Here is a 26,657-nt window from a genome sequence, read left to right as displayed (position 1 = left end):
CTAGAGTGACCATTTTTAAAAGAGGGCAGGGCACCTGCAGCTTTAACTGTTGTGATGAAGAGGGAATTTCCCCAGGTTCTCCATATATACAAATGACACCGGCTGAAATTCCATTTTCAATACAAAGGTTAAAAATACAGGAGCCCTGTCCTCCTTTTCATAGGGTCACCCTAATGTTGTTAATCTGCGTTGGATGCATCAGCTACATTTATCAGCCCTTTTGGAGATCTCCATGATCCAATTGCAAAAGCGGCCATACAGTGTCTTAACAGCGTGTGTTGTGGTTGGTTGGTTTTTATACCTTGTTAATCCAGGTTGGACGTTGCATCCCAATGCAGTGTGTGTGTGTGTGTGTGTTTGTGGGGTGGGGAGAGAATGTTCAATACAGAAACAGCAGCGGATCAATACCGCAAGCCCCAAAGGACTGCACAAGAGCATGAGGGGGAATCCATCAAGGCCGCCCGATACAAAGGAAGCCTCTACATCAAGAATCGCAAGACCAGAATAACTGTCAGGGCAACAGGAATAAAATAACAGTTTATCGAAGAATAATAGACAAAGCAGCTAAGAATAAACCAATTCCCTATAGCAATTTAATCTTTATTTAGTGCATTTTATTTGTTACAGATGTATTACCAGACCGCATCCTGTCAATACAGTCGTCCCTGTAAGGAAGGGGTTAAGCGTACTCAGAATTACTGTTTTTAGCAATTCATTCTTGTTCATTGTCTGTTATAGAATTGCAGAAGTACCGCTTATCTCTCCACCTGGCCGTAGGTGGAAAGCCATCTCCTGGCTCCCTTGAGGCCAGAGACGTGACCTCTTGGCAATTTGCAACTGTAAAGAGAAGGGGGAGGAGTAGAATAACGAGGGGCCTTGGTCACAAATGCTCTGAGTTGTGCAAAACATCTGGTTGGAAGCAGGCTGGGGTTGGCTGACCTAACACATAGAAACCTGGAGTTGGAAGAGCCTCAAAGGTCATCTAGTCCAACCCCTGGCAATGCAGGAAATACACTTCTACACCATCCCAACTAAGAGGCCATCTAGCCTCTGTCTAAAACCTTCTAACGAAGGAGAATCCATAACCCTTAAGGGCAGCCTAGAAAGAAGTTTAAATAAATAGGCAATCTGTTTCGCTAACCCCTCATACCTTCAGGAAGTCTTGTAAGTGGAATCCACTGGTTCAGTCCTACACTCTGGAGCAACAAACAAATTTGCTCTACTGCTACCTGACAGCCCTTCAGATGTTTGAAGATGTCTATGAAATCACATCTTCATCATCTTGCCTCCAGCCAGGCTAAATCATACTCCGCTCCTTCAAGCGTTCCTCAGAGGACGAGGCTTCCACCCCATCCATCTAGTTTAACGTCGTCCACATTTTTCCTAGTTGTTCTAACTACATAGGAATAAAAGGGCAAGGAGGAAGGTAAGCAAGAATCTAGCGGGGCAAAGTCTCACTAGAGCTGAAATGTGGGAAAGGAGACAAAACCTGAAGGCAAAGCGAGGGGAGCCCTTTCTTTTCTTTTTTAAAAATATTTTTATTTTCAATACTTAAACATACGCATACAGTAAGAGAAAACAACATAATACATAAATGTTAGATAACTTTAATAACATATATTCTTGCTTAATCTATTAACATAATCATATTTAACATAAAAGTGCACCCCCCACCACGGGAATTGGCTAAGGGGCGGCCATTGTGTCTGTGGCAGGCGCTGCGGGAAGGGTACGTGCTGACTTTCCACATCTGTTTCCCAATCTACTCCTGTGAAGTCAAAAGACAGAAGAGAGGTTATTTCAGAGCCAACAGGGGCAGGTTTCAGGCTTGCTGAAAAGCAAAAGCCCACGCACACACCCCTCAAATCCCCGTGGTTCATCAACGGAGTATCGCGTCCAGTTCTGGGCACCACACTTCAAGAAGGACGCAGACAAGCTGGAGCGTGTTCAGCGGAGGGCAGCCAGGATGATCAGGGGTCTGGAAACAAAGCCCTAGGAAGAGAGACTGAAAGAACTGGGCATGTTTAGCCTGGAGAAGAGAAGATTGGGGGGAGACCTGATAGCACTCTTCAAGTCCTTGAAATGTTGTCACACAGAGGAGGGCCAGGATCTCTTCTCGATCTTCCCAGAGTGCAGGACACGGAATAACGGGCTCAAGTTACAGGAAGCCAGATTCCATCTGGACATCAGGAAAAACTTCCTGACTGTTAGAGCAGTATGACAATGGAACCAGTTCCCTAGGGAGGTTGTGGGCTCTCCCACCCTGGAGGCCTTCAAGAGTCAGCTGGACAACCATCTGTCAGGGATGCTTTGAGGTGGATTCCTGCATTGAGCAGGGGGTTGGACTCGATGGCCTTATAGGCCCCTTCCAACTCTACTATTCTATGATTCTACGAAACTCAGAAAGCAAGTTTGCGTAAACTCAGGATTTCTTAAGAGTCAAGGCATGCCCAGTTGTAAGGATTTCCTTCACTTTGTTTTTCTCACTTAGTACAGAGATATTATGCGGGGTGTGTGAAGATGGGGAGGCGGCTTGTGGAGCTTATGAGTTTGGCATGGGGAAGAGACAAGTTATGGGGTGCAGGGGAGTTGAAGGGAAAGAGAGGGGCATACTCAAGGGGGTTAAAGGGAGAGCACTTCTCAATGGGGTGACGCCATAGGGTTTAACTGGGAAAGTAGGGAAACATAGAGACACAGATACATTACTTTTAGAAGCTTATTAGAGGCAATACATATATTGAAAAGAAATGTACTAATGACCTTTGAATTGTGTGAGTCCTTATGGGTATGATGGTGACAGGTCAATGATTATTAAAAAAAAAAATCATTAAACAAAAAAACTATGGTTTACAAAACAATGTTAAGGCTCTACAGTTTTCAACCCAGCACCAAAAAGCAGGGAGATTTGGAGTTAAGGCTCACAAGCCTTAACGCCACATCCTCCCGAAGGAGGCAGAAAGTGCCAGTGAAATTCTCGTTCTCCCAAAGCGGATAAACCATGAGGACAGGATGGAGAATATCATATGCAGAGGTGACTGTGGGGTTGTGGAAAACTGATGATGAACAACTTAGGGCCACCTACTTCGCTTTTTTTGTTTAGGGCAGCCCTTCCCCAACCTGGTGCCCTCCAAAGGTGTTGGGCTGCAACATGTAAATAATAATAATAATAATAATAATAATAATAATAATAATGGTTACCCGCCTCTCCCTCTGGATCGAGGCGGGGGTACAACACAAATAAAAACACCATAAAATACAAACAACTAATTCAAACGTTTAAAACCAGTGCATCATTAAAAACAGCACACCATTAAAAAAAGGCATCTTAAAATTCAGCTGGGTAGGCCTGCCGGAAGAGATCAGTCTTTATGGCTTTCTTAAACTCTGGAAGACTGTTCAGTTGACGAATCTCTCCCGGCAAGCCGTTCCACAAACTGGGAGCGGCAGAAGAAAAGGTCCTCTGGGTAATAGTTGTCAGCCTTGTTTTTGTTGGCTGGAGTAGATTCTTCCCAGAGGACCTGAGTGTGCGGGGCGGATTGTACGGGAGAAGGCGATCCTGCAGGTAGCTTGGACCCAAACCGTGTAGGGCTTTAAAGGTGATAACCAACACTTTATACTTCACCCGGAAACTAATTGGCAGCCAGTGAAGAGATTTTAAGACTGGTGTGATGTGGTTACCCCTAGGTGTACCGGTGACCAACCTGGCTGCCATGTTTTGAACTAATTGAAGTTTCCAGACTAGGCACAAAGGTAGCCCTATGTAGAGCGCATTGCAGAAGTCGAGCCTAGAAGTTACCAGCACATGCACTACCGTCTTTAGGTCTTCCGACTCTAGGAAGGGGCGCAGCTGGCATATCATATACAAAGAATCGCAGATACTTTGTGCTTTTTATACTGTATTTTGTATTTGTGTTTTTAGATGGTTGGTTGTTTTATTATGTTCTTCATAGTTTTAATTTTTGTGAACCGCCCAGAGCGCTTCAGCTATTGGGCGGTATAAAAATGTAATAAATAAATAAATAAATAATAAAATACTGCCATTTCAGATTCCTCTCATTCAAAAAGGAAGACATTGTCATTTCGGACTCCCGATGTCTAGGTAAGAGCAAAGTGTAACAAGAGCCAGTAAATGCAGGAAAGTGGAACTAAAGCTCATTTTTTTTGAATAAGCAATTTATAGGTGATTTTTGTGGGGAAGGGGCAGGACTTTCTGCGAAAAGGCAGCCTAGGATATGCTGTGGTGTAATAGATTTAAAAGTGTTCGGATATATATGAAGAAGAAGGTCACCAATTTTTAAAATGTTTTCATGCCAGAGCATGATGGGACTCGGAGTTCCCCTTTTATTGCAGGGCCTCGAAGGCGTCCTGTGTTGTGATAAGGTTCCCTTTGCCTGTATAGGGGAAAGATCCCCTTTGCTGGTAAAGTGCAGGTGAAAGGATCCCTTCACCAGTACAGCGTGAGCGGTAAACATAAGGTGACCATATGAAAAGGAGGACAGGGCTCCTGTATCTTTAACAGTTGTATTGAAAAGGGGATTTCAGCAGGTGTCATTTGTATATATGGGGAACCTGGGGAAATTCCCTCTTCATCACCACAGTTAAAGGTGCAGGAGCTATACTAGAGTGACCAGATTTAAAAGAGGGCAGGGCACCTGCAGCTTTAACTGTTGTGATGAAGAGGAAATTTCCCCAGGTTCCCCATATATGCAAAGGACACCTGCTGAAATTCCCTTTTTCTATGCAACTGTTAAAGATACAGGAGCCCTGTCCTCCTTTTCAAATGGTCACCTTAATTATGATTTTATTAGAATGTAAGCCTATGCGGCAGGGTCTTGTTATTTTATTGTTTTACTCTGTACAGCACCATGTACATTGATGGTGCTATATAAATAAATAAATAAATAAATAAATAAATAATAATGTGGGCATCCTACCTGGAGTCCTCGAAGGAGCCTGACCTACAATACCTGGGCCAAATCAAGTGCCATTCAGAGTAGGTGAACCGCCCAGAGAGCTTCCGCTATGGGGCGGTATATAAATGTAACAAATAAATAAATAAATAGGTGTGCCTGAGTATCTAACTTTATTTATTTATTTATTTATTTATTTATTTATTTATTTATTTATAATATTTATATACCACTCCCCATTGAAAAATTTCGGAGCGGTGTACAAGGTAAAATGAAAATAAAAACAGAATAAAACAGTTAAAACAAAATTTAAAAGAAGCAAAAACAGAAATCCAAGGCTGCATGTTAAAGAAAGGCTTCGTGGAATAAAGATGTTTTCAGGAGGCGCCGAAAGGAGTACAAGGTTGGCGCCTGTCTGACCTCCAGAGGCAGGGAATTCCACAGGAGGGGGGCCACCACGCTGAAGGCTCTTCCCCTGGTGGACTCCAATCGGAGGATGGATCTAGGTGGAACCACCAGGAGCAGGCCCTCGGATGACCTCAGTGACTGGGCAGGTTGGTAGGGGAGAAGGCGCTCTCTCAGGTATCTAATACTAGAAACCCTGACATTCTGGTTTCAGCCCTCATCCACTGTGGCCATAGCTAGACCTAAGGTTTATCCCTGGATCCTCTAGGGGTCAAACCTGTTCATCTAGGTGACACACAGGGCATCCAGTGCTCAGGCAGGGGCGAACCCAGGATGATCCCGGGATAAACCTTAGGTCTAGCTGTGGCCATAGTCTCTGTGAAGAAGTGATTCTGAGTTTGCTCTCTTGCTCAAGAACATAAGATGCGCCTTGTTGGATCAGACCATTCAGTGTTCTGTGCAAGAAGACCAACAACCCACAGGCTTTAGCAAACCGGCCAGTGGCCCACTGGTGGGCAGTGATCTATGTTCTATCCTCCCCTGTTTAGAGCTGCTATTCCAAATGTCATAAACACAAGGGCTCTTCCAGGAGGCATCAACCACGCACCCCTTGCTGACTCTCTTGAGCCACTGGTGGACCATTGGTGTTTCTTCGTGGTGCTATCAATAAAACAACAACAACAGCTTTACTATTAGTCACACAATCCTTTTTGTAGGAATAAACTCCCAAATCATAGACTCATATAATACTGCAAGAATCCACCTTAAAGCGTCCCTGACAGATGGTTGTCCAGCTGCCTCTTGAGGGCCTCTAGTGTGGGAGAGCCCACAACCTCCCTAGGGAACTGGTTCCATTGTCGTACTGCTCTAACAGTCAGGAAGTTTTTCCTGACGTCCAGCTGCAATCTGGCTTCCTTTAACTTGAGCCCGTTATTCCGTGTCCTGCACTCTGGGAGGATCGAGAAGAGCTCCTGGCCCTCCTCTGTGTGACAACCTTTCAAGTCTTTGAAGAGTGCTCTCATGTCTCCCCTCAATCTTCTCTTCTCCAGGCTAAACTTGCCCAGTTCTTTCAGTCTCTCTTCATAGGGCTTTGTTTCCAGACCCCTGATCATCCTGGTTGCCCTCCTCTGAACACGCTCCAAACACAATCCAAACAAATAATCCAAACACTAAGACATACAAAAATTAGGGGCTTTCCGCTGCTATTGAGGAACCTCTAAACGAGGGAGTGCTGTTAGAATGGGTGGCTTCAATTACACCCACGTTATTTCCTTATCCCTACTGCGCTCCTCCGTTTCAGCCGCAACCTTCAAAGTATCCTTTATTACCAGTTCTGTCTTGGATCTGGTTTTCTACCCACCGCACGCTCACCAGGTTGAGGCATCCTCTTCTCAAGCTCAACGCCCCAGGCGTCAGCCACGTGGGTCAGCAGGAGTTTGGTAACGCACCGGTGCGCCCAAAAATTCCAATGGACACCATCCTTGGCTTGGAGCTCCTTGAGTAAGCGGAAGCAATAGTGCAGGTCCAGGACATTGAACTTGTAGCACCAGGCCAGGCAGGTACTGTAGAAGTTGGCCTTGACCACATCATCAGGAGTCAAATTCTTCTGATTCTGCAGGCGAGAGAAAAAGAAAGAGGATGGGACTGAAGCCAGCCAGTGAGTTTCACGTTCCTAGGAATGCCAGAAAGAGAAGCCATCTTCACATTTCCAGAAGGACATTGACAGGGTAGCACAGGTTCAGAGGAGGGTGACAAAGATGATGCAGGGACTTGGGGACAGGCCTTATGGGACAGGAGCTATATCGGAGTGACCAGATACAAAAGAGGGCAGGGCTCCTGCAGCTTGAACTGTTGTAATAAAGAGGGAATCTGCATGCATACAAAGGACTCCTGCTGAAATCCCCCTTTCACTACAACTGTTAAAGATACAGGAGCCCGGTCCTCCTTTCCATGTGGTTACCCTATTATTATTATTATTATTATTATTATTATTATTATTTATTTATTTATTTATTTATTTATTTATATAGCACCATCAATGTACCCTATGCAACTACATGGAATTTGGAAGGCAGGAGGAGCAGCGTGACGTTGGGGCATGGTGTACGATTATTTCTTCTTTTGAACTTTTACTAAATATGCGTAGGGTGACCATATGAAAAGGAGGACAGGGCTCCTGTATCTTGAACAGTTGCATAGAAAAGGGAATTTCAGCGGGCATCACTTGTATGCATGGGGAACCTGGTGAAATTTTCTCATCATCACCACAGTTAAAGCTGCAGGAGCTATACTAGAGTGACCAGATTTAAAAGAGGGCAGGACACCTGCAGCTTTAACTGTTGTGTTGATGAGAGAATTTCACCAGGTTCTCCATATATACAAATGACACCTGCTGAAATTCCCTTTTCTATGCAACTGTTAAAGATACAGGAGCCCTGTCCTCCAGATTGATTTCGGGAACCAGAAGGTTCAACCATATAACACCTGCTCTGGTCCGCTTGCACTGGCTGCCTTTATGTTTCCAAGCCCAATTCAAGGTGCTGGTTTTGACCTATAAAGCCTTACACGGCTTGGGACCACAATACCTGACGGAACGCCTCTCCCAACATGAATATACCCGGTCACTATGTTCAACATCTAAGGTCCTCCTCCGGGTGCCTACTCCGAGAGAGGCTCGGAGTGTGGCAACGAGGGACAGGGCCTTTTCGGTGGTGGCCCCCAGATTATGGACCGATCTCCTTGACGAGGCTTGCCTGGCGCCAACGCTGCTATCTTTCTAGCGCCAGGTTAAGACTTTCTTCTTTGCCCAGGCATATGGCGGCACATCTTAATCACCCACATGTTTAGTTTTAACGGTTTTTAATGCTTTATGGGTGTATGTTCTGTGTTTTAAAATTTCAAATTTTGTATACTTGTTTTTTATCTCAATTCTAGAATGTCTGTAAACCGCCCAGAGAGCCCTGGCTATGGGAGCAGTATATAAGTGCAATAAATAAATAAATAAATAAATAAATTGTGATGAAGAGGAAATTTCACCAGGTTCCCCATATATACAAATGACACCTACTGAAATTCCCTTTTCAATACAACTGTTAAAGATACAGGAGCCCTGTCCTCCTTTTCATATGGTCACCCTAAATATGTGTAATATTGGGGTTATGAAAGTTTGTTGGCATAGCATAGAGAAAGAAGATTTTGGGGGCATGGAATGGGTTTAAATGGGTGTAGAAGTGTTAGGGTAGTGCTTTAATATTAAAGGGGCAAGTAGGCGTACACACAGAGAACACTGTATCAGGGTTTGGATGCTTTAGTTCGGATAAAGCCTGAAAGAAAATGATTTGGAAATATGAATTGATATTGTTCAATGACGTTACTCAAGGGGACTTGCAACTTGGTATTGCTCAAAAGACATTAGTCATGAACTTGTGACATGTAACTGTAACTAGGGTAGGGTGACCATATGAAAAGGAGGACAGGGCTCCTGTATCTTTAACAGTTGTATTGAAAAGGAAATTTCAGCAGGTGTCATTTGTATATATGGAGAACCTGGTGAAATTCCCTCTTCATCACAACAGTTAAAGGTGCAGGACCTATACTAGAGTGACCAGATTTAAAAAAGGGCAGGGCACATGCAGCTTTACCTGTTGTGATGAAGAGGGGATTTCCCCAGATTCCCCATATATACAAATGACACCTGCTGAAATTTCCTTTTCAATACAACTGTTAAAGATACAGGAGCCCTGTCCTCCTTTTCATAGGGTCACCCTATTTTAATCTACTTTGCTGGATGGAGGTTCATCTGTCTGTTTAACCATAAACTTTCTTAAATTGTTTTAATAAATGTTTTTAAAGTTATAACAGTTCCACTGTGCTTGTGAGTCTGAGTGAAGTCAATCCTTCTGGACGTCTATGTTTGGATCTTCTTTGCACCTGCTTCAGTGGGGGGATTTGAGGAGCGCTGGTATTGCAGGAACCTGTGCCTGTGTTCAGTGCCTCTTAAAAAGACCACCAGAAAATCCCTCCTACAACGGTTAAAGGCAATGACCCCACTGATCCTTTGAACACACTTTGCCCCAGGAACGCAATAAGGGGGCTGAGTAATCACGTTGCAAAAATAGCTCATTCCTTGGTGTACCAAGTCCAATTCAGCACACAAGGAGGAGAGGAGATGAAGTATGGGTCAAACGACGTTTATTCTTCAGAATAAAGAGGCACAAGGAGCTAATTGCTGCAAAGCATGTGCCTACCTTGCAAGGAAGTTAACTAGGTATTTATATACTATCTTCTTAGATGGCCGCATACGCAGGCAACCTTCTAACAGGACATTTCTAGCTGTGGGAAGAAAGTACATGGAAATACAGTCTCTCTGTTCTTTTGGCAAGCATTTACTAAAATAGATAGGTACTCACTGTTCTTTAAGAGAACATTCACTTGATTTTGGTTATCTAGGAATATCTCGGCTTCTTAGACATTTCAATTCTGCAACGTTTCATTAGCAACTCAGCTTAGCAAAAGAGCTGGGCACTTTTCCAACAAACAGTCAAAAAAGCAGTTTATTCTCACTTAGAATTCGGGGGTGGTTTTGTTAGATAGCAACAGAGAGGTTCAAGCGAGGTGCCACGGTGTCTCAGAAGAACATCAGAAGAGCCCTGATGCTGGATCAGACCAAGGGTCCATCTAATCCAGCACTCTGTTCACACAGGGGCCAACCAGCCATCGGCCAGGGATGAACAAATAAATAAATAAATAAATGAGTAGGACATGGTGCAACAGCACCCTCCCACCCATGTTCCCCAGCAACTCTCATCCCCAGTTCAGTTCCTGGGAAGATAACTTTCCTTCTCTTTGCAGCTGAATTTTCCAGAGAACAACAGAAGACACCAAAACAAGGAAGGATGCAAATGATTAACCTCTGTCCGTGCCATACACACACACACTTTCATTGAGTTCCTGAGGCAAAAGAGGAGAGGTAAGGAAGGAGGGCTTCCTTCGCCCCTCCCTCTCCAGAAAGCCCTGATATGCACCAACAACCCCCCAGGACAGCAGCCCTTCTTAGTGACCAGTTAGCACCATATTCTTGGAATAACATCTCCTGAACTCACTCCAAGTTCCAATATTGTAACTTGGGCCATAGCTAGACCTCAGGTTTATCCCTGGATCGTCCAGGGGTCAAACCTGTTTATCTAGGTGACACACAGGGGATCCAGTGCTCAGGCAGGGGCGAACCCTGGATGATCCCAGGATAAACCTTCAGTCTACCTGTGGCCTAACATGCCAAGGGATGAGTTCAGAGGCCAAAAAACAGTGAGGAATCCAGCACAGCGTATGGAGAAGAGGAATAAACGATATGTCTCTCTGGTCTTGGGAGTAGCTCACAGGATGCTGGTGTACATGGAGTGAAATGCCTGGACCATCCTCGCCAGTATGGTCTACACCAGCCTACCTCACAGGAGTGTTGTGAGGATAAAATGGTAGAGGGAGGGAGGCCCTGATTTCCCTGGCCAAAGAGAAGGGTATACATTCCCTAACCAGCATGCTAGCTGCAAAATGCTGGGAGCTGTAGAACTTCTTTCTGTGCCCATTCAGAAGACACCTTAAACCATGGCTTTAACCATGGTGGTTAAGCCAGAAAGCCATGGGGCTGTGTTCAGAAGACACCTTAAACCATGGCTTTAACCACAGTGGTTAAGCCAGAAAGCCATGGGGCCTGTGTTCAGAAGACACCTTAAACCATGGCTTTAACCACGGTGGTTAAGCCAGAAAGCCATGGGGCCTGTGTTCAGAAGACACCTTAAACCATGGCTTTAACCATGGTGGTTAAGCCAGAAAGCCATGGGGCTGTGTTCAGAAGACACCTTAAACCATGGCTTTAACCACGGTGGTTAAGCCAGAAAGCCATGGGGCCTGTGTTCAGAAGACACCTTAAACCATGGCTTTAACCACGGTGGTTAAGCCAGAAAGCCATGGGGCCTGTGTTCAGAAGACACCTTAAACCATGGCTTTAACCACGATGGTTAAGCCAGAAAGCCATGGGGCCTGTGTTCAGAAGACACCTTAAACCATGGCTTTAACCACGGTGGTTAAGCCAGAAAGCCATGGGGCCTGTGTTCAGAAGACACCTTAAACCATGGCTTTAACCACAGTAAATAAGGCTTTTTGCTTCATTCACCATAGTTAAAGCCATGGTTTAAGGTGTCTTCTGAACACAGCCCGGCTTTCTGGCTTAACCACAGTGGTTAAAGCCATGGTTTAAGGTGTCTTCTGAACGGGGTCAATGTCTAATCATTCACTTAATTGCAATCTAATTTGTTTTCCTTTACCTGATCAAAAATGGCATGGTTTGTAATGCACCTACATTTATCTGTTCAGCCTGTTCTTCTATTATTAGATAGAAATGTCATATTATATCTCACACATGCCAGCTGCCTACGTTCTGTCACACGACCAAGAAAGAGAACCTGGAATCAACCTAGGCAAACAACGTGGCTGGATTCGAAATTGCTGGAGTCCTCCGAGAAAAGTGCCTCCACCCCTATACCAGGAGCACCCCTTTTATTTTTACACATACAAGGGAGCAACAGCTGCTTAGACTTATGGGAAAAGGAGAACTTGAAGGCAAAACCGGCGCGCACTCACCCGACACAGAACATGCCAGCCAAAAGGAGCTCGGGAGAGGCACGGACATAGATTCTCATCCCCAATCTGTGGGGAGACTCCCACGGTTGCTGGGAAAGGAGACACCCTTGCCCCCTTCCCCCACCCCTCCACAACTGGCCTTCCACTGCTGTTGAAAAACTGCAGGAATGTTTCCGTATTCTTATGTCGGCCACAATTTCTCCACAGAGCGCACAATGGCATTTAGCTTCCCAACAGTCCTGTGAAGTAGGCTAGGCTGAAAGATAGCCTGGTTGCCCAAGGCCACCGAGGCTGCACAGGGACTCCAATTCAGGACACCCTTTTCAAAGTCCCAACGTTACACCATTTTGGCTCAACTGCTCATTTGACCATTTCTACAGTATCCTTCAACCATTTCACAAGAAATGGTCCCACAAGATGTAGTGATGGCCACCCATTGGGATGGCTTTAAAAGGAGGTTGGATGAATTCCTGGAGGCGAAGGCTATCAATGGCTACTAGCCCTGATGGTTGTGTGCTACCTCCAGTATTAAAGGCAGTAAGCCTGTGTGCACCAGTTACTGGGGAACATGGGTGGGAGGGTGCTGTTGCACCATGTCCTGCCTTGTTGGTCCCTGGCCGATGGCTGGTTGGCCACCGTGTGAACAGAGTGCTGGATTAGATGGACCCTCAGTCTGATCCAACAGGGCTCTTCTTCTGTTCTTAAAGAGGGCAAAGAAGATGGAAGTAATAAAGACAAGGAAGAGCATGCTCGAAGGAACAATTCTCAGCAATCACATGTGCCAGAAACTTGCTTGTTGATTAAAGATGCCACATTCTGCACTTCAGCAGACGAGGAGGTGCAGGGAACGCTTATCAAATTTGCAGATGGCAGAAAATTGGGTGGGATAGCTAATACTCTGGAAGACAGAAATAAACTTCAAAGTGTGAAGGACATGGGGCCTTATGGGTTTGCGGGCTTTACTGGCTCTTTAATTGTACTGGCGTTTTAATTGTATTATTCTTTCTGCTCTGTACCTGCTCTGGTATGTGTTGTGTAGCTATGATGGTATGTTAAGTGGAGGTGGGAGTGTGGAACTCTCTGCACCGGGACTCCAAGGTCAGATTGTGCCTCTCACATGCAGGTTATCTCCCTGGCCATTAGGATAATTGGGTTTAGTTGTGAGAAGGAGGGTTGTTAAGAGCTAGGCAGAGCTGGGGGTTGGTTCAGAGAGGTCATGGGGTCCTAAACTCCAAGGTTATCCTGTTTGGGGGGAGTCTCTTCTGTTCTGGTTTTGGAGGAAGAACATCCCAGTCAGCATGGGATGGCTGCTCGGAGTAAGCTCGGGTCTTTTGTTTATTTGAAATGTCTGGATTTCCTGAGACAAGGCTAGCCGCTTTAATGGCTGGAGGTGGGTTGTGTGTTTGAAGGTTTTAGATGGAGCCGTGGCTTCTAGTACATTATCCTTTTGTGATCCCTCCTTTGATTCCCCTCCCTTCCCGCCCTCTTCTTCCCCTCTTTCCCATTTGCTGCTATCTCTGGCCAAAACCTTACATGTTAGTTTTAGCTGAATGGTATTAAACTTGTTTTGGCCCTTAGCGGAGTGTGTGTGTTTTATTCCAGGACTCTCTGGCTCATCCCGGTTGGGAAGAGGGCTAGGGAGAGGGGTGGCCGGGGACAGCAGGATGTTTGGTCTGGGGCCTACCTTGCAGGAAGGTTGGATTGACTCCAACCTTCGTCTACACAAAGTGATCTTGATAGGCTGGAGTGCTGGGCTGAAAACAACAGGATGACATTTAATAGGGATAAATGCCAAGTTCTACATTTAGGAAATAGAAACCAAAGGCACAGTTACAAGATGGGGGATACTTGGCTCAGCAATACTACAAACGAGAAGGATCTTGGAATCGTTGTAGATCACAAGCTGAATATGAGCCAAAAATGCATTGATAATTAGCGTGGAGTGTTTCTCCCCACCCACCCCCCAAAAAACTCCACCATGGGGTAGAGTTTTCGCAACAGACAACAAATTTCTCAATGCTGGTGTAAAAACTCCACAGTGGAGTTCTAAAACTGCCTTTGAGAACTGTGTTGTCTGAATTAAGCCATAGGGAGAGATGAGTATCACGCAAGCAGGTACCAATATACGTTGATAAGTTTGTAACCCTCAAGTTAAGCAGCTACCTAATATCCTGTTTGCTTTACAATTCTATCTTGCTGAGGAAATGAGGAGAATCCCCCTTCACTGTTGAAATGTTGGGATCTGTTAGTCATAGGACAGGTAACTCATTTCTGCCTACAATGCTTTGGGGCACATACTAGAATATCAGAGAGAGTATATATGATGGAGCTGAGGCCTAACCAATTCAGCTTTGCTCCAAGGAGAATGTGCACATCGACTCGGAGATTTGGGGGTTTGAAGGAATAATCACTGTTTGCTGTTGATTTGGGCCCCCAGCAAATGCCAGCTCGTTGGGAGTTGCCAGCTCCGTGAGCTGAAGAGATGCGTGAGCTTTCTTTGCATTGGTATCCTGCATCCATTTCCTTCCAAAACTGTCATTCCTTTCAAAAGTGGTCTAGTTTCACCATGACATTCCAAAGAATCTACTTTGACTGGGTCCTGAATAGATCACGCCTCCAGAATAACACAGCTGCTAACCCTTTTGCAGCAAATGGCTCTTGAGCATGTTCAAACTGTGATTATGTAGCCATCATGGTTAGGAACGGTTCACATGACAAGCTAAGCCATATTGGGCCTGTTCAGACCATACGCTAAGCCATGGTTGGGCCACTAACCCTTTTGCAGCAAAACAGTTAGTGAGCAAGTTTAAACTGCAGTTATGTAGCCACTATGATTAGGAATGGTTTACATGACACCCTAAGTCACAGAATCATAGAATAGTTGAGTTGGAAGGGGCCTACAAGGCCATTGAGTCCAACCCCCTGCTCAATGCAGGAATACACCTGCAATGGTTGTCCAGCTGCCTCTTGAAGGCCTCTGGGTGGGAGAGCCCACAACCTCCCTAGGTAACTAGTTCCATTGTCGTACTCCTCTAAAAGTCAGGAAGTTTTTCCTGATGCCCAGCCAGAATCTGGCTTCCTGTAACTTGAGCCCATGGTTCCGTGTCCTGCACTCTGGGAGGATCGAGAAGAGATCCTGGCCCTCCTCTGTGTGACAACCTTTCAAGTATTTATTATTATTATTATTATTATTTATTTATTTATATAGCACCATCAATGTACATGGTGCTGTACAGAGAAGAGTGCTATCATGTCTCCCCTCAGCCTTCTCTTCTCCAGGCTAAACATGCCCAGTTCTTTCAGTCTCTCTTCATAGGGCTTTGTTTCCAGAGCCCTGATCATCCTGGTTGCCCTCCTCTGAACATGCTCCAGCTTGTCTGCGTCCTTCTTGAATTGTGGAGCCCAGAACCGGATGCAATACTCTAGATGAGGCCTAACCAGGCCCGAATAGAGAGGAACCAGGACCTCACATGATTTGGAAGCTATACTTCTATTAATGCAGCCCAAAAAAGCATTTGCCTTTCTTGCAGCCATATCACACTGTTGGCTCATATTCAGCTTGTGATCTACAACAATTCCAAGATCCTTCTTGTTCTCAAGGCGGTGCACCCAAGCCAGCCCTTGTCCTGCAAGAAGATGGACAAGTAAGAGGAGGAAGAAAAGAAATAGATAGGTCTGGTTCGCACATGACGATAGACCAGGATATTGGAGGAGGGGGCTATAAGGCCATTGAGTCCAACCCCCTGCTCAATGCAGGAATCCACCCTAAAGCATCCCTGACAGATGGTTGTCCAGCTGCCTCTTGAAGGCCTCTAGGGTGGGAGAGCCCACCACCTCCCTAGGTAACTTGTTCCATTGTCGTACTGCTCTAACAGTTGGGAAGTTTTTCCTGATGTCCAGCTGGAATCTGGCTTCCTGTAACTTGAGCCCGTTATTATTCCGTGTCCTGCACTCTGGGAGGATTGAGAAGAGATCCTGGCCCTCCTTTGTGTGACAACCTTTCAAGTATTTGAAGAGTGCTCTCATGTCTCCCCTCAATCTTCTCTTCTCCAGGCTAAACATGGCCTTTCAGGCCACAGCTAGACCCAAGGTTCATCCTGGGATCATCCAGGGTTCACCCCTGCCTGAGCACTGGATCCCCTGTGTGTCACCTAGGCCACAGCTAGACCTAAGATTTATCCTGGCATCATCCAGGGTTCTCCCCTGCCTGAGCACTGGATTCTCTGTGTGGAACCTAGGTGAACAGGTTTGACCCCTGGACGATCCAGGGATAAACCTTAGGTCTAGCTATGGCCCTAGATGAACAGGTTTGACCCCTGGACGATTCAGGGATAAACCTTACGTCTAGCTGTGGTCTAAGCCTCTCTTCATAGGGCTTTGTTTCCAGACCCCTGATCATCCTGGTTGCCCTCCTCTGAACCCCCTCCAACTTGTCTGCATCCTTCTTGAATTGTGGAGCCCAGAACTGGACGCAATACTCTAGGTGAGGCCTAACCAGTGCTGAATAGAGGGGAACCAGTTCCTCACACGGTTTGGAAGCTATACTTCTATTGATGCAGCCCAAAATAGCATTTGCTTTTTTTGCAGTCACATCACTGTTGGCTCATATTCAGCTTGTGATCTACAACAATTCCAAGATCTTTCTCATTTGTAGTATTGCTGAGCCAAGTGTCCCCCATCTTATAACTGTGCATTTGGTTTCTATTTCCTAAATGTAGAACTTGGCATTTATCCCTATTAAATTTCATTCTGTTGTTTTCAGCCCAGCACTCCAGCCTATCAAGATCACTTTGAAGTTTGTTTCTGTCTTCCAGGGTATTAGCTATCTCACCCAATTTTGTGTCATCTGCAAATTTGATCAGCGTTCCCTGCACCTCCTCGTTCAAATCATTAATAAAAATGTTGAAGAGCACTGGGCCCAGGACTGAGCCCTGCGGCACCCCACTCGTTGCCTCTCCCCAGTTTGAGAAGGTTCCATTTTGCATCCTGAGGACCTGTTTCTCATCTTTGTGATCAAAACTTCTAGAGAGCCAAATGTTTCCACTCGTCTTTTAAGGCTGAGAAGGCCGGTTTACCAATCAGCCTGTCGCCCTCACATTCCAACACCTAGAAAGAGAAAATCTCCACTCTTCTACACAACTTGGAAGAGTCAGAGCTGCTTACTAATTACACAGGAATTTCATATGATCAGACTGAAATTCCCAGGACCTTACTAGAGATGTGAAGGCCTGGGGGAAAAACAGAAAAATTTGGAAAAAAACCCATTTTTTCCCTTTTTTCCCCCAAAGCCTTTTTTTGTTTTTTCCCGAAAAATCGGAAAAAATGAAGAAAAAAAAGATTACAGGATGTTTTATTTTAGCATGATGAATAAAATGTTTAAGACAAGGTGTTCAGATATTTACTCCTCCAAATGATTTCTAAAAACGGTACAGTATCAGATTATTACAATGTCTGTGCACCAAGGACAAGCAAGCCCTAGGTTGCAAACGGAGACAACAACTCTCAAATGCAAGAGGAAGATGCATTTCTGCCTCTAGGGGGCAGCACTGCCACGGAAGCAGAGACTGAAACTAATACTGATAGCTGTAGGTCAGAAAATGAGTCTGATTAAATTTCATGCATATTCATTGAATCTTGGTCGTCGTCCACCCATTTTTCTCAGTTCTTTTTACGGGAATGGGGGATTTATGTCCTGACACTGGAAGACTAGCGGAGACATAAATAATTTTCTTTGTTACTAATGTTGGTGGTTTCTTCTGTTGTTGTGTTTTAAAATTGTTTTTTGCCTGCTCCTCATAAACTGGCAGAACCAAAAAGGTTCCTTACAGTTCAGGTGTTCCTAACAGTTCCGGCGCTTGTAGCTCCATTTGTTACCAAAAAAAAGTAAATTAAATTTGTAATAATTGTTTGAATACACTACTTTTAATATACCAAATGTAATAATTCTATGCCAAACCAACTTGGACATAATTACATTTTATGTTCCTAAAGTAACAAAGTGACTTTCAATCTGTAAAAAGTGCTAATATTGCATTATTTCAATTTTCCCGAACATTTCCATTTCCCCTCGAAAAAAAACGGGGGGAAACCGGTTTTTTTCCATGGCTTCAAAATTTCGGGAAATTTTACATCTCTAGACCTTACAGAGGCAGAGCTGAAAGGGCACACGAGCAAGGTTTCACATTTAAAGCTTTATTTCCCAAAACATCAGATGGGATGAGGCTGCTGCCCACAACCAAAAGGAAATGCAGTAGCAACGCTTAACCAGTCATTCCTACTCACACATGTACAATCCAAAGCAGGCCAGGCTAGGTTGTAACACAGGGGTGGACTGGAGTGCTGGCCTGCACTCGCAGTCCAAGGTTCTGCTGTATGACCCAATTTGCTTCCCTTTATTCTGGGGTTCTTATACCCTTCGGATGGCACAGGGCATCTGCTTGAATCCTGTCACTTTCGCTCCTCATAGGGGAGGCCTCAATGGCACCAATCAGAGTTGTCTTTTGCATTTTACAGCCTCCGGCGCCTCTGTGTTATCTGACAAAGTTGACCCAGCTGGAAAGATGCATCCTGTTGTTTTTACAGTAACCTTTGCACACTTTGAGAGCCCTCTTCTCCATCTCAGTTCCTCTCAAATTTCCTCCCACATCTTGGGACCATCGATGTCTTCATGCACCCCCCACTTTTAGCCCAGGGCCTCATGCTAAAGGACAGAAACCAGGCGCACACCCATTCACACCTTTCTAACCAAGGATCCGGTGACAGACAAGTGATGAAAGGCAAAGAACAATTAGCCAGGCAGTAGCAACTTCAAAGACAGAGTACAATTTGCAAGACAACAGCAGCTTGAGACAAAAGGAAACACAATTACAAAGGGAAAAGATACTTTCATTCATCACACCACTGCCGCAGTGTATGAATGTCACAGAGTATGAATGTAACGTGCATTGTTGATAAGAAGTCATTGTATTTCACAGGAGTGCAATTCCTAATTATCTGTGCATGTTGTCTGTAAGTGACCAGAAACAGATGTGATTAGTTTTCTGTGGGTTGTGAGATAACTGTGAGTCATGGAATGTATTCTTGGAATTAAGAGAAACCATTCTTGGAAATGAAGCAAGGTTGCCACAAGTATTGAAATCAGAAAGCTGCTCGGCTTAACAGGGTTACGTTCATTTAGGTGCTACTGGTGATGGCAGCAAACCTGGCTACATTGAGAGAAATAGGAATAGTGGTATCACTGTATCTAAAACTTAGGCTGGGGCCATCCACATGCGCGTTCTAAGAGCAGGAGTTTGATCTTACTGCCCGGAGAGATACTGGGAGAAAGACAAGTCTACCCAGCGTGATGACCTAAGTAAGTTCTTAATTATGACTGCTTTGTTGGTTGAGAGGAAAAGAACTTTAACTTTACTAAGGAAAATGCTAGCCACGATTTATATTATGCTTTTAATCATCCTAATTGCCTTGTAGGTAGTAATGTCTTTTGCTTTTTTCATCATTAGTTTGCTTATTTATTTATTTATTTATTTATTTATGTATTTAGAATATTTATATACCGCTCCCCGGTGTACAAGATAAAATGAAAATAAAAACAGAATAAATCAGTTAAAACAAAATTTAAAAGAAGCAAAAACAGAAATCCAAGGCTGCATATTAAAGAAAGGCTTCTTGGAATAAAGATGTTTTCAGGAGGCGCCGAAAGGAGTACAAGGTTGGCGCCTGTCTGACCTCCAGAGGCAGGAAATTCCACAGGAGGGGGGCCACCATGCTGAAGGCTCTTCCCGTGGTGGATTCCAATCAGAGGATGGATCTATGTGGAACCACCAGGAGCAGGCCCTCGGATGACCTCAGTGACCGGGCAGGTTGGTAGAGGAGAAGGCGCTCTCTCAGGTATCCTGGTCCCAAGTTGTTTAGGGCTTTGTACACAAGTAAAACTTGATTTTGTTCTGACTTTATACTGTTAGTTTTACCCTACCCAGTGCCTGTTTACCCTACCCTGTGCCTGTTTGCATTCTCTTCCCCTCCTTATTGTTTTATTATGATTTTATTAGAATGTAAGCCTATGCGGCAGGGTCTTGCTATTTACTGTTTTACTCTGTACAGCACCATGTGCATTGATGGTGCTATATAAATAAATAAATAATAATAATAATAATAATAATAATAATAATAATAATAATAATACAAGAACCTTAAACCTGGCCTGGTAGCGAATAGGCAGCCAGTGCAGTTTCCTCAGCAGAGGAGTTACATGCTGGAAAGGGGCAGCTCCGGACAACAGCCGAGCTGCAGCATTCTGCACTTGCTCCAGCTTCCGGAGCAGCTTCAAGGGCAGCCCCACATAGAACGCATTGCAGTAATCCAATCTTGAGGTTACCAATGCCTGTACCACCGTGGCCAAGCTATCCCTGTCCAGGAGAGGCCGTAGTTGGCGAACCAACCGAAGATGGTAAAAGACATCTCAAGGTTTTCTTCTTTTTAAGGTGCCGTCTCCTATCAGAGGCTAGCTATTATTATAGCTATTTTTGTGTTTGACACCACCATTCTAAATAATTGCACAGAATCATAGAATAGCAGAGTTGGAAGGGGCCTATAAGGCCATCAAGTCCAACCCCCTGCTCAGTGCAGGAATCCACCTTAAAGTACAGCTATACCATTCCATCAAGTTCTGTAGACATGATGTTTGTTTTCTTCCACTTGATCTTTTTTCTTTCAATTTCCCCTTGTATAATAAGTTGGAGTACGGTGTGTTTTTCTCCTCGAATAATATGAGCAAGGTATTGCAATTTTCTTCTTTTGATAGTATTTATTAATTCTGTTGATTTGTTTATCCTTCATAGTATGTTCTCATTTGTTATTCGGTCAGGCCACGGCATCTTCAACATATGTCAGTATATCCACATTTCAAAAGATTCAATTTTGCTCCAACTGTTTTTCTTAAGCATCCAAGCCTCCACTCCATAAAATATTGAAAATACGTAGCATCTTACCATTCGAGTCCTTAGCGAAAGATTAAATTGTGTAATTCTCTTATTCTGTTTGATCAAGAAATGTGTATTTTGTGGTACCATTTAGCGTTATTTGGCTTGAGAAAGGTTTCAAGGACCACAACACATATAAATTAATTCCTGATGCCCAAAACACTCAGCTGGATTCATACATCTGTCGCTGAGTGGTGTCTGTCCTTCAAAGCCATTGTATTCTCTCTTGTTCTGGTGAATCTCAGATACACCCGTTCACGTTTGCGAAACAAGCTATTCGGATGGAACGGGATTACGTTACTCATCCCACCACGATCTCAGGAGTCTGTTCCATGTACGACAGCTGGTTAGCCACTGTGTGAACAGAGTGCTGGAGTAGATGGACCTTTGGTCTGATCCAGCAGGGCTCTTCTTAGGTTCTTAGAACTTCTCTTCCACTGGCAAAATCTTGAGTAGTGTTTTGGCTAAGGGCTACGAATCAGGAAGGCCTCAGGTTGAATCTCATTGCTGCCACAAACTGACTATTTTATTTAAATAAATGTATATCCTGTTTTTCTCCATCAAAGTGAGATCCACAGCAGCTTCATATCTAGCAAGTGAGACCTGGGACAGAATATTGGCGTTTGCACGTGTGTCCTAGCACTGGTCACCATTCGTTTGACTGGTGAATGCGCGGAGTGCTATGCTCACTTTAAATAGCTTGATGCTTTGAACTCAATGCATCACTGACTCCAAAGAGATTACACACAGAGGACATCTTGATCTTTTAACAAGGCACCAACCTCTCATAACTGACACGTTGCATCGCACACGCATGGACACAGAGATCTCAAATTATTGACTGCCAACAATACTTGTTTGGTTTATAAAAATACTGCCTCCGCCTGAAATTTTGGGTCTAGTAAGTGCCTGGGTGAGAAACTGCCTTGGGTGGTCATGTCGAGTTACAGGATGAAAGAAAGGTGGGATAGGAGTATTAAACGAAGCAAACAAAACCTTGGTGACCTTTACACCATCAAGGAGTGAAAGTGCACTTCCTAGATTCTTGTGGAACGCAGAGTCCTAGACTGTGAATTTCAACATTCTTAGGCACTGCAGCTGCACAAGTCTGTGTATGACACAATGAACCTGTTGTGCATTTAATGTCAACAACTTCCCCTATTTTTTTCATAAAAATGGTTGGCAATTGTTGAGCTATTGAATATTCCTAAGAGGCTCCAGCTGTTAGAACAATGTGGAGACAAGCCCATTTTCGGTTCACCTCTGTCCACAGAAATTATCAATACAGAAATAACCTAGAAATACAGAAATAACCCAAAACAGAAATAACCTAGGGAGGTTGTGGGCTCTCCCACCCTAGAGGCCTTGAAGAGGCAGCTGGACAACCATCTGTCAGGGATGCTTTAGGGTGGATTCCTGCATTGAGCAGGGGGTTGGACTCGATGGCCTTGTAGGCCCTTCCAACTCTGCTATTCTATGATTCTATGATTCTATAAGAACTGAATGCTACAGAAGTTTGTTGCAGTATTTACGTCCTGGTGCCTTTTTATCTCATTCATGGAGACAGTGAGACCAAGGCCTCCATCACACCTTTTTCTATCCAGTTTTCATCCATGGTTTCTCCCTCCATTTCCTTAGCAAGTCCAGCGCTGGGCACTTTCACATCTGTGCATTGTTGCGCTCTTACAGCTCATGGTATGTTTTCACCTGGAGCGCTACTATGTTAGTGAAATCTCCTACCCCGCCTCCTACGTTCTCTTTCCCATGCAGTTTTTTTTTTAATTTTTAAAAAATATTTCTTTGTTTCTGCAAAATACAGTAATACAGCAGCCTGAAACTGCACAGTTATGGTAAAACAACACACTATACTTTTCCCTAAGATCATATTAAACAAACTCCGAAGGAACGAGGACGTTTGCAGGAAGCAGGAGGGGGCACCTGGGCTGAAGCCACTGCTGCCCCTTGGCTTGAGAAAGGTTTACAGGGGAGGAGGAGCAAAGGTTTGTTTTGCTCATTTCAAAGGCTGGGCAGATGAGCAATCATTTTAACTAATTTCTTTTGTAAAGGTGGTCAGGTTCCCTCCTTTGCTCCAAGGTAACCGAAATGCTTACATCTGCATAATTTTTAAAGATAAATAGATGAAACTTGTGACCTTGAGCGCTCCTAAGTAGAGCTTTCAGCATGCCAAATTTGAATCAGATCGGTTCATCCCTTGATTTTTAAGGAATTTTTAATTCCACCCCCCCCCCCCAACCCTTTTCCTGATAGTCCACCAGTGTGAAAGTCCACCACTGCGAAATTCCACCTGTTTGCATTTGTAAGGCATCTATTTTCCTTTACTTTGGTCATGCTAAGCTGTGCATCTCCAGTTCATAAAACAGATCTGCAGGTTCCCTTACTCAAGAGTAAATCCCATTGATTTCAACTGCATTTACATCCAAGTCATACTAAAATCCCATGCATGCTTACCTTTGAGTAAACCCCATTGAAAAGAGAGAGACTTACTTCTGAGTAAACAGAAGTAAGACCTCAGAAGTAAGCATGGGGTTGCAGAGCACTTTAGGCTCTTTTTTTAAAAAAAGCTTCTGAGTGACCACACTATTAAAAATGAGTTCTATATGTGTTCACTCAGAAGTAACTCTGTAAATGCAGCTGAAAACAATGGGATTTACTCTTGAGGAAGGGAACCAGCAGATCCCTATTTTATGAACTGGAGAAAACTTTAAAAATTCCTAAAAAATCAAGGGATGAACCACTCTGCTTCAAGCTTGGCATGCTGAAAGCTCTACTTAAAAGCTTTCAAGGTCCCACGTTTCATCTCTTTATCTTTAAAAATGAGAGAGCTGTGGGCAAGGGGGGGGGTTAGAGCAGTAAAAAGTCCATTCATTCCAACATTCCACACATAGTGCTGGAGGAGGAGAACCCCCCCCTTTCGCCAGCAAGACTCCACCCAACAAAGGAAAAAGCGAGGGGACAGCACTACACTTAAGGGCATATTAAAGTCGCTTGGGGGAATTAATCCAGACTTTCCCTGCTCCAAAAAGGAACGAAAAATGGAGGGGAAGAGGCAAAATGAGTGCAGGACAGGGATGTCATCAAGTGAGTACCTGGCCGCAAAACCACATACCAGGCCTGGCGAGTGTGCAATAAATTGTTGGTGTGACGGAGCTCATAATGTGAAGAGGATTAACTGCAGCTATGACCGTTTTAGGAAAATGTCAGCAACAGAAAGATCCAAGTTTAAACGTGGGCATTTTATCCTAGTATGCATCCTCAAACAAACAAGGACAACCAATTAAAATACTCCCCGTATTATACTTTAGGCAGAATTCCAACACACCCATAATAAAGGGATAAGTCAACAAACTGTAAGGAAAACGACACCCAAACAAGATTATAATATAGCTTTTAAACACACACAGAGAGACACACACACACTCCTGACTGCTCTCTCTCTCTCTCTCTCTCTTTTTTAAGTGCCATCACTGTACACAAAGAAAGATTTCCGCTCCAGGGGACTTACAATCTACAACAGACAGCGCAGAGCAGAAGACAGGGAGGGGAAGAGCGAATACTAGAGTTTGCAATTACACATGAAGTTTCATTTCTGCTGCAGACTAGAAGGAAGGGGCGGTGCCCTATTCAACTGCATCTTTTAGCCCTTGTTCCCTGTTAAGAACGTAAGAAGAGCCCTGATGCTGGATCAGACCAAGGGTCCATCTAGTCCAGCACTCTGTTCACACAGGGGCCAACCAGCCATCGGCCAGGGATGAACAAGCAGGACATGGTGCAAAAGCACCCTCCCACCCATGTTCCCCAGCAACTGGGGCACACAGGCTTACTGCCTTGGATACTGGAGATAACACATAACCATCAGAGCTAGTAGCCATGGATAGCCTTTGCCTCCTGTTATCTCCTCCTGCCCAGCTCCTTATCACCAACTCCTCCAGTTCTCCCACCCAAAAGCCTCTTGCTTTCTGAAGGGCCAGATCCTACCCATGTTTAGACAGAAAAAGTACTACAACTCCCAGCATGGTGGCTGGGAAATGCTGGAATGGTAGGGCTTTCCCCCCCATTTAAATATGTCCTAAAAGTACTCCACCTAGGGTGACCATCTGGAAAGGAGGACGGGGCTCCTGTATCTTTAACAGTTGTCTAGAAAGGGGATTTCAGCAGGTTCCATTGTATGCATGCAGCACTTGGTGAAATCCCCTCTTCCTCACAACCGTTAAAGCTGCAGGAGCCCTGCCCTCTTTTGTGTCTGGGCAAGAGGGCAGGGCTCCTGCAGCTTTATGGTTTTGTGATGAAGAGGGAATTTCACCAGGGGCTGCACGCATACCAATGACACCTGTTGAAATTCCCTTTTCAGTACAACAAGAAGATCAAACCAGTCCATACTCCAGGAAATAAAGCCAGACTGCTCACTTGAGGGAATGGTATTAAAGGCAAAACTGAAGTACTTTGGCCACATAATGAGAAGACAGGATACCCTGGAGAAGAGGCTGATGCTAGGGAAAGTGGAAGGCAAAAGGAAGAGGGGCCGACCAAGGGCAAGATGGATGGAGGATATTCTGGAGGTGACAGACTTGACCTTGGGGGAGCTAGGGGTGGCAACTGCGTGGGCTGGTCCATGAAGTCACGAAGAGTCAGAAGCGACTGAACGAATAAACAACAAAAATTAAAGATGCAAAAGCGCTGTCCTCCTTTCCATAGGGTCAGCCTAGGAGGCTCTATCCCCAACTCCCTCGACTTTAACTCATCCCCGGAATTCCTCCCTGGTGCCACTTTCTCCCCTTCTTCAAAACTCAGCTCAGCCCACATTCCCCATTTCAGCGACTTTCGTCTTTCCCTACGTCCTTTCCTATCTCCGTTGTTTCCCTTCCTTTAGATTGTATGGTCCTTGGGGGCAGGGGCCTCTGATCGGCTTACGCAGCTCACGGGCATCGTTAGGCACCGCCCTTTATACAAAGCGATCAGCGCGGCGAACAATAAATGTCATAAATAAATAAAAAATGTCATAAATAAATAAAATGAAAGTGTCATAAAAAACAAACCATAAAACAATCGTGAAACAATGAAAAGCAGTTTTTACAAAGCCGGCACCGAGAGGCGCGCGTCGCCGGGGGCCACCGGGCGGATCCGCGGCGGCGGCGAGATTGGAACCCGGGGCTTCGGGACCCACCGCTCCGGCGGAGCGTCCCGGGCCTCTACCTCCGCCCGCCCCCAACTCACCGAGACCACCCCCGGCAGCGGGGCGGAGCGCCCTGGTCGCCGGGCCAGCTGACCCTGCCGCCTCCCTCGCCAGCGATGCGCAGCCCGCGGGCTGCTCCGGTCCGGAAGAGGGAGAGGCCCGCGCGCAGGTGAAGGCGCGCCGGAGGTGGGGAGCCCGGGGGGCGGGAGGCCGTGGGGCCATACCAAGGAGGGCGGACGCTTTCCCGGCACGGCGGAAAGCGAAACCGGAGCGCGCTTGGCCGGCGGGGGAGGCAGCACCCTCCATCCAACGGCGGCGGCGCGGGCGCGCCTTCCCCGCCGAGCAGGAGGAGGAGGAGGAGAGGCGCATGTAAAAGATGCGCATCTCGCCCTGGCTCGAGAGCGCATCGGGGTGGGGTGGGGTGCGTGTGTTTCGGTTCCACATCGTCGCGCCTCCGGGCGGCTGAAAGCGAGGAAAAGAAACCGAAAGTAACGTCCCAGGGCCGGTGCCAGACTATTTTGCGCCCAAGGCAAG

The 26,657-nt window shown here is 45.2% G+C and overlaps 2 protein-coding genes across 9 annotated transcripts in view; one reads left to right on the top strand and one right to left on the bottom strand.

Annotated features, from left to right (window-relative positions):
* Window positions 1-579: 579 nt before the first annotated feature.
* On the bottom strand, window positions 580-26,530 carry LOC134405006 (uncharacterized). The gene is made up of 3 exons (XM_063136063.1): window positions 26,165-26,530; window positions 6,687-6,927; window positions 580-1,768 (listed from the first exon to the last, which is right to left on the bottom strand). Exons 1-3 carry the CDS (start codon window positions 26,528-26,530, stop codon window positions 1,608-1,610), a joined length of 768 nt encoding a protein of 255 aa, XP_062992133.1. The 3' UTR covers window positions 580-1,607.
* Window positions 19,287-26,657, top strand: part of LOC134404692 (PC-esterase domain-containing protein 1A-like) — a 44,561-nt gene continuing 37,190 nt past the window's right edge. For 5 of the 8 annotated variants that reach the window (XM_063135528.1, XM_063135524.1, XM_063135523.1 and 2 more), the window contains exon 1: window positions 26,340-26,657. The gene's annotated coding sequence lies outside the window, so the exon portion shown is untranslated. Of the gene's footprint in view, window positions 19,306-26,219; window positions 26,293-26,339 lie in introns of those variants that run through there. The other 3 variants (XM_063135530.1, XM_063135526.1, XM_063135527.1) reach the window with 3 other exon arrangements.

Source organism: Elgaria multicarinata, chromosome 10 (assembly GCF_023053635.1).
Source record: "Elgaria multicarinata webbii isolate HBS135686 ecotype San Diego chromosome 10, rElgMul1.1.pri, whole genome shotgun sequence".
In the NCBI taxonomy this organism is placed as follows: Eukaryota; Metazoa; Chordata; class Lepidosauria; order Squamata; family Anguidae; genus Elgaria; species Elgaria multicarinata.
This window is presented reverse-complemented; position numbering and strand designations above follow the sequence as displayed.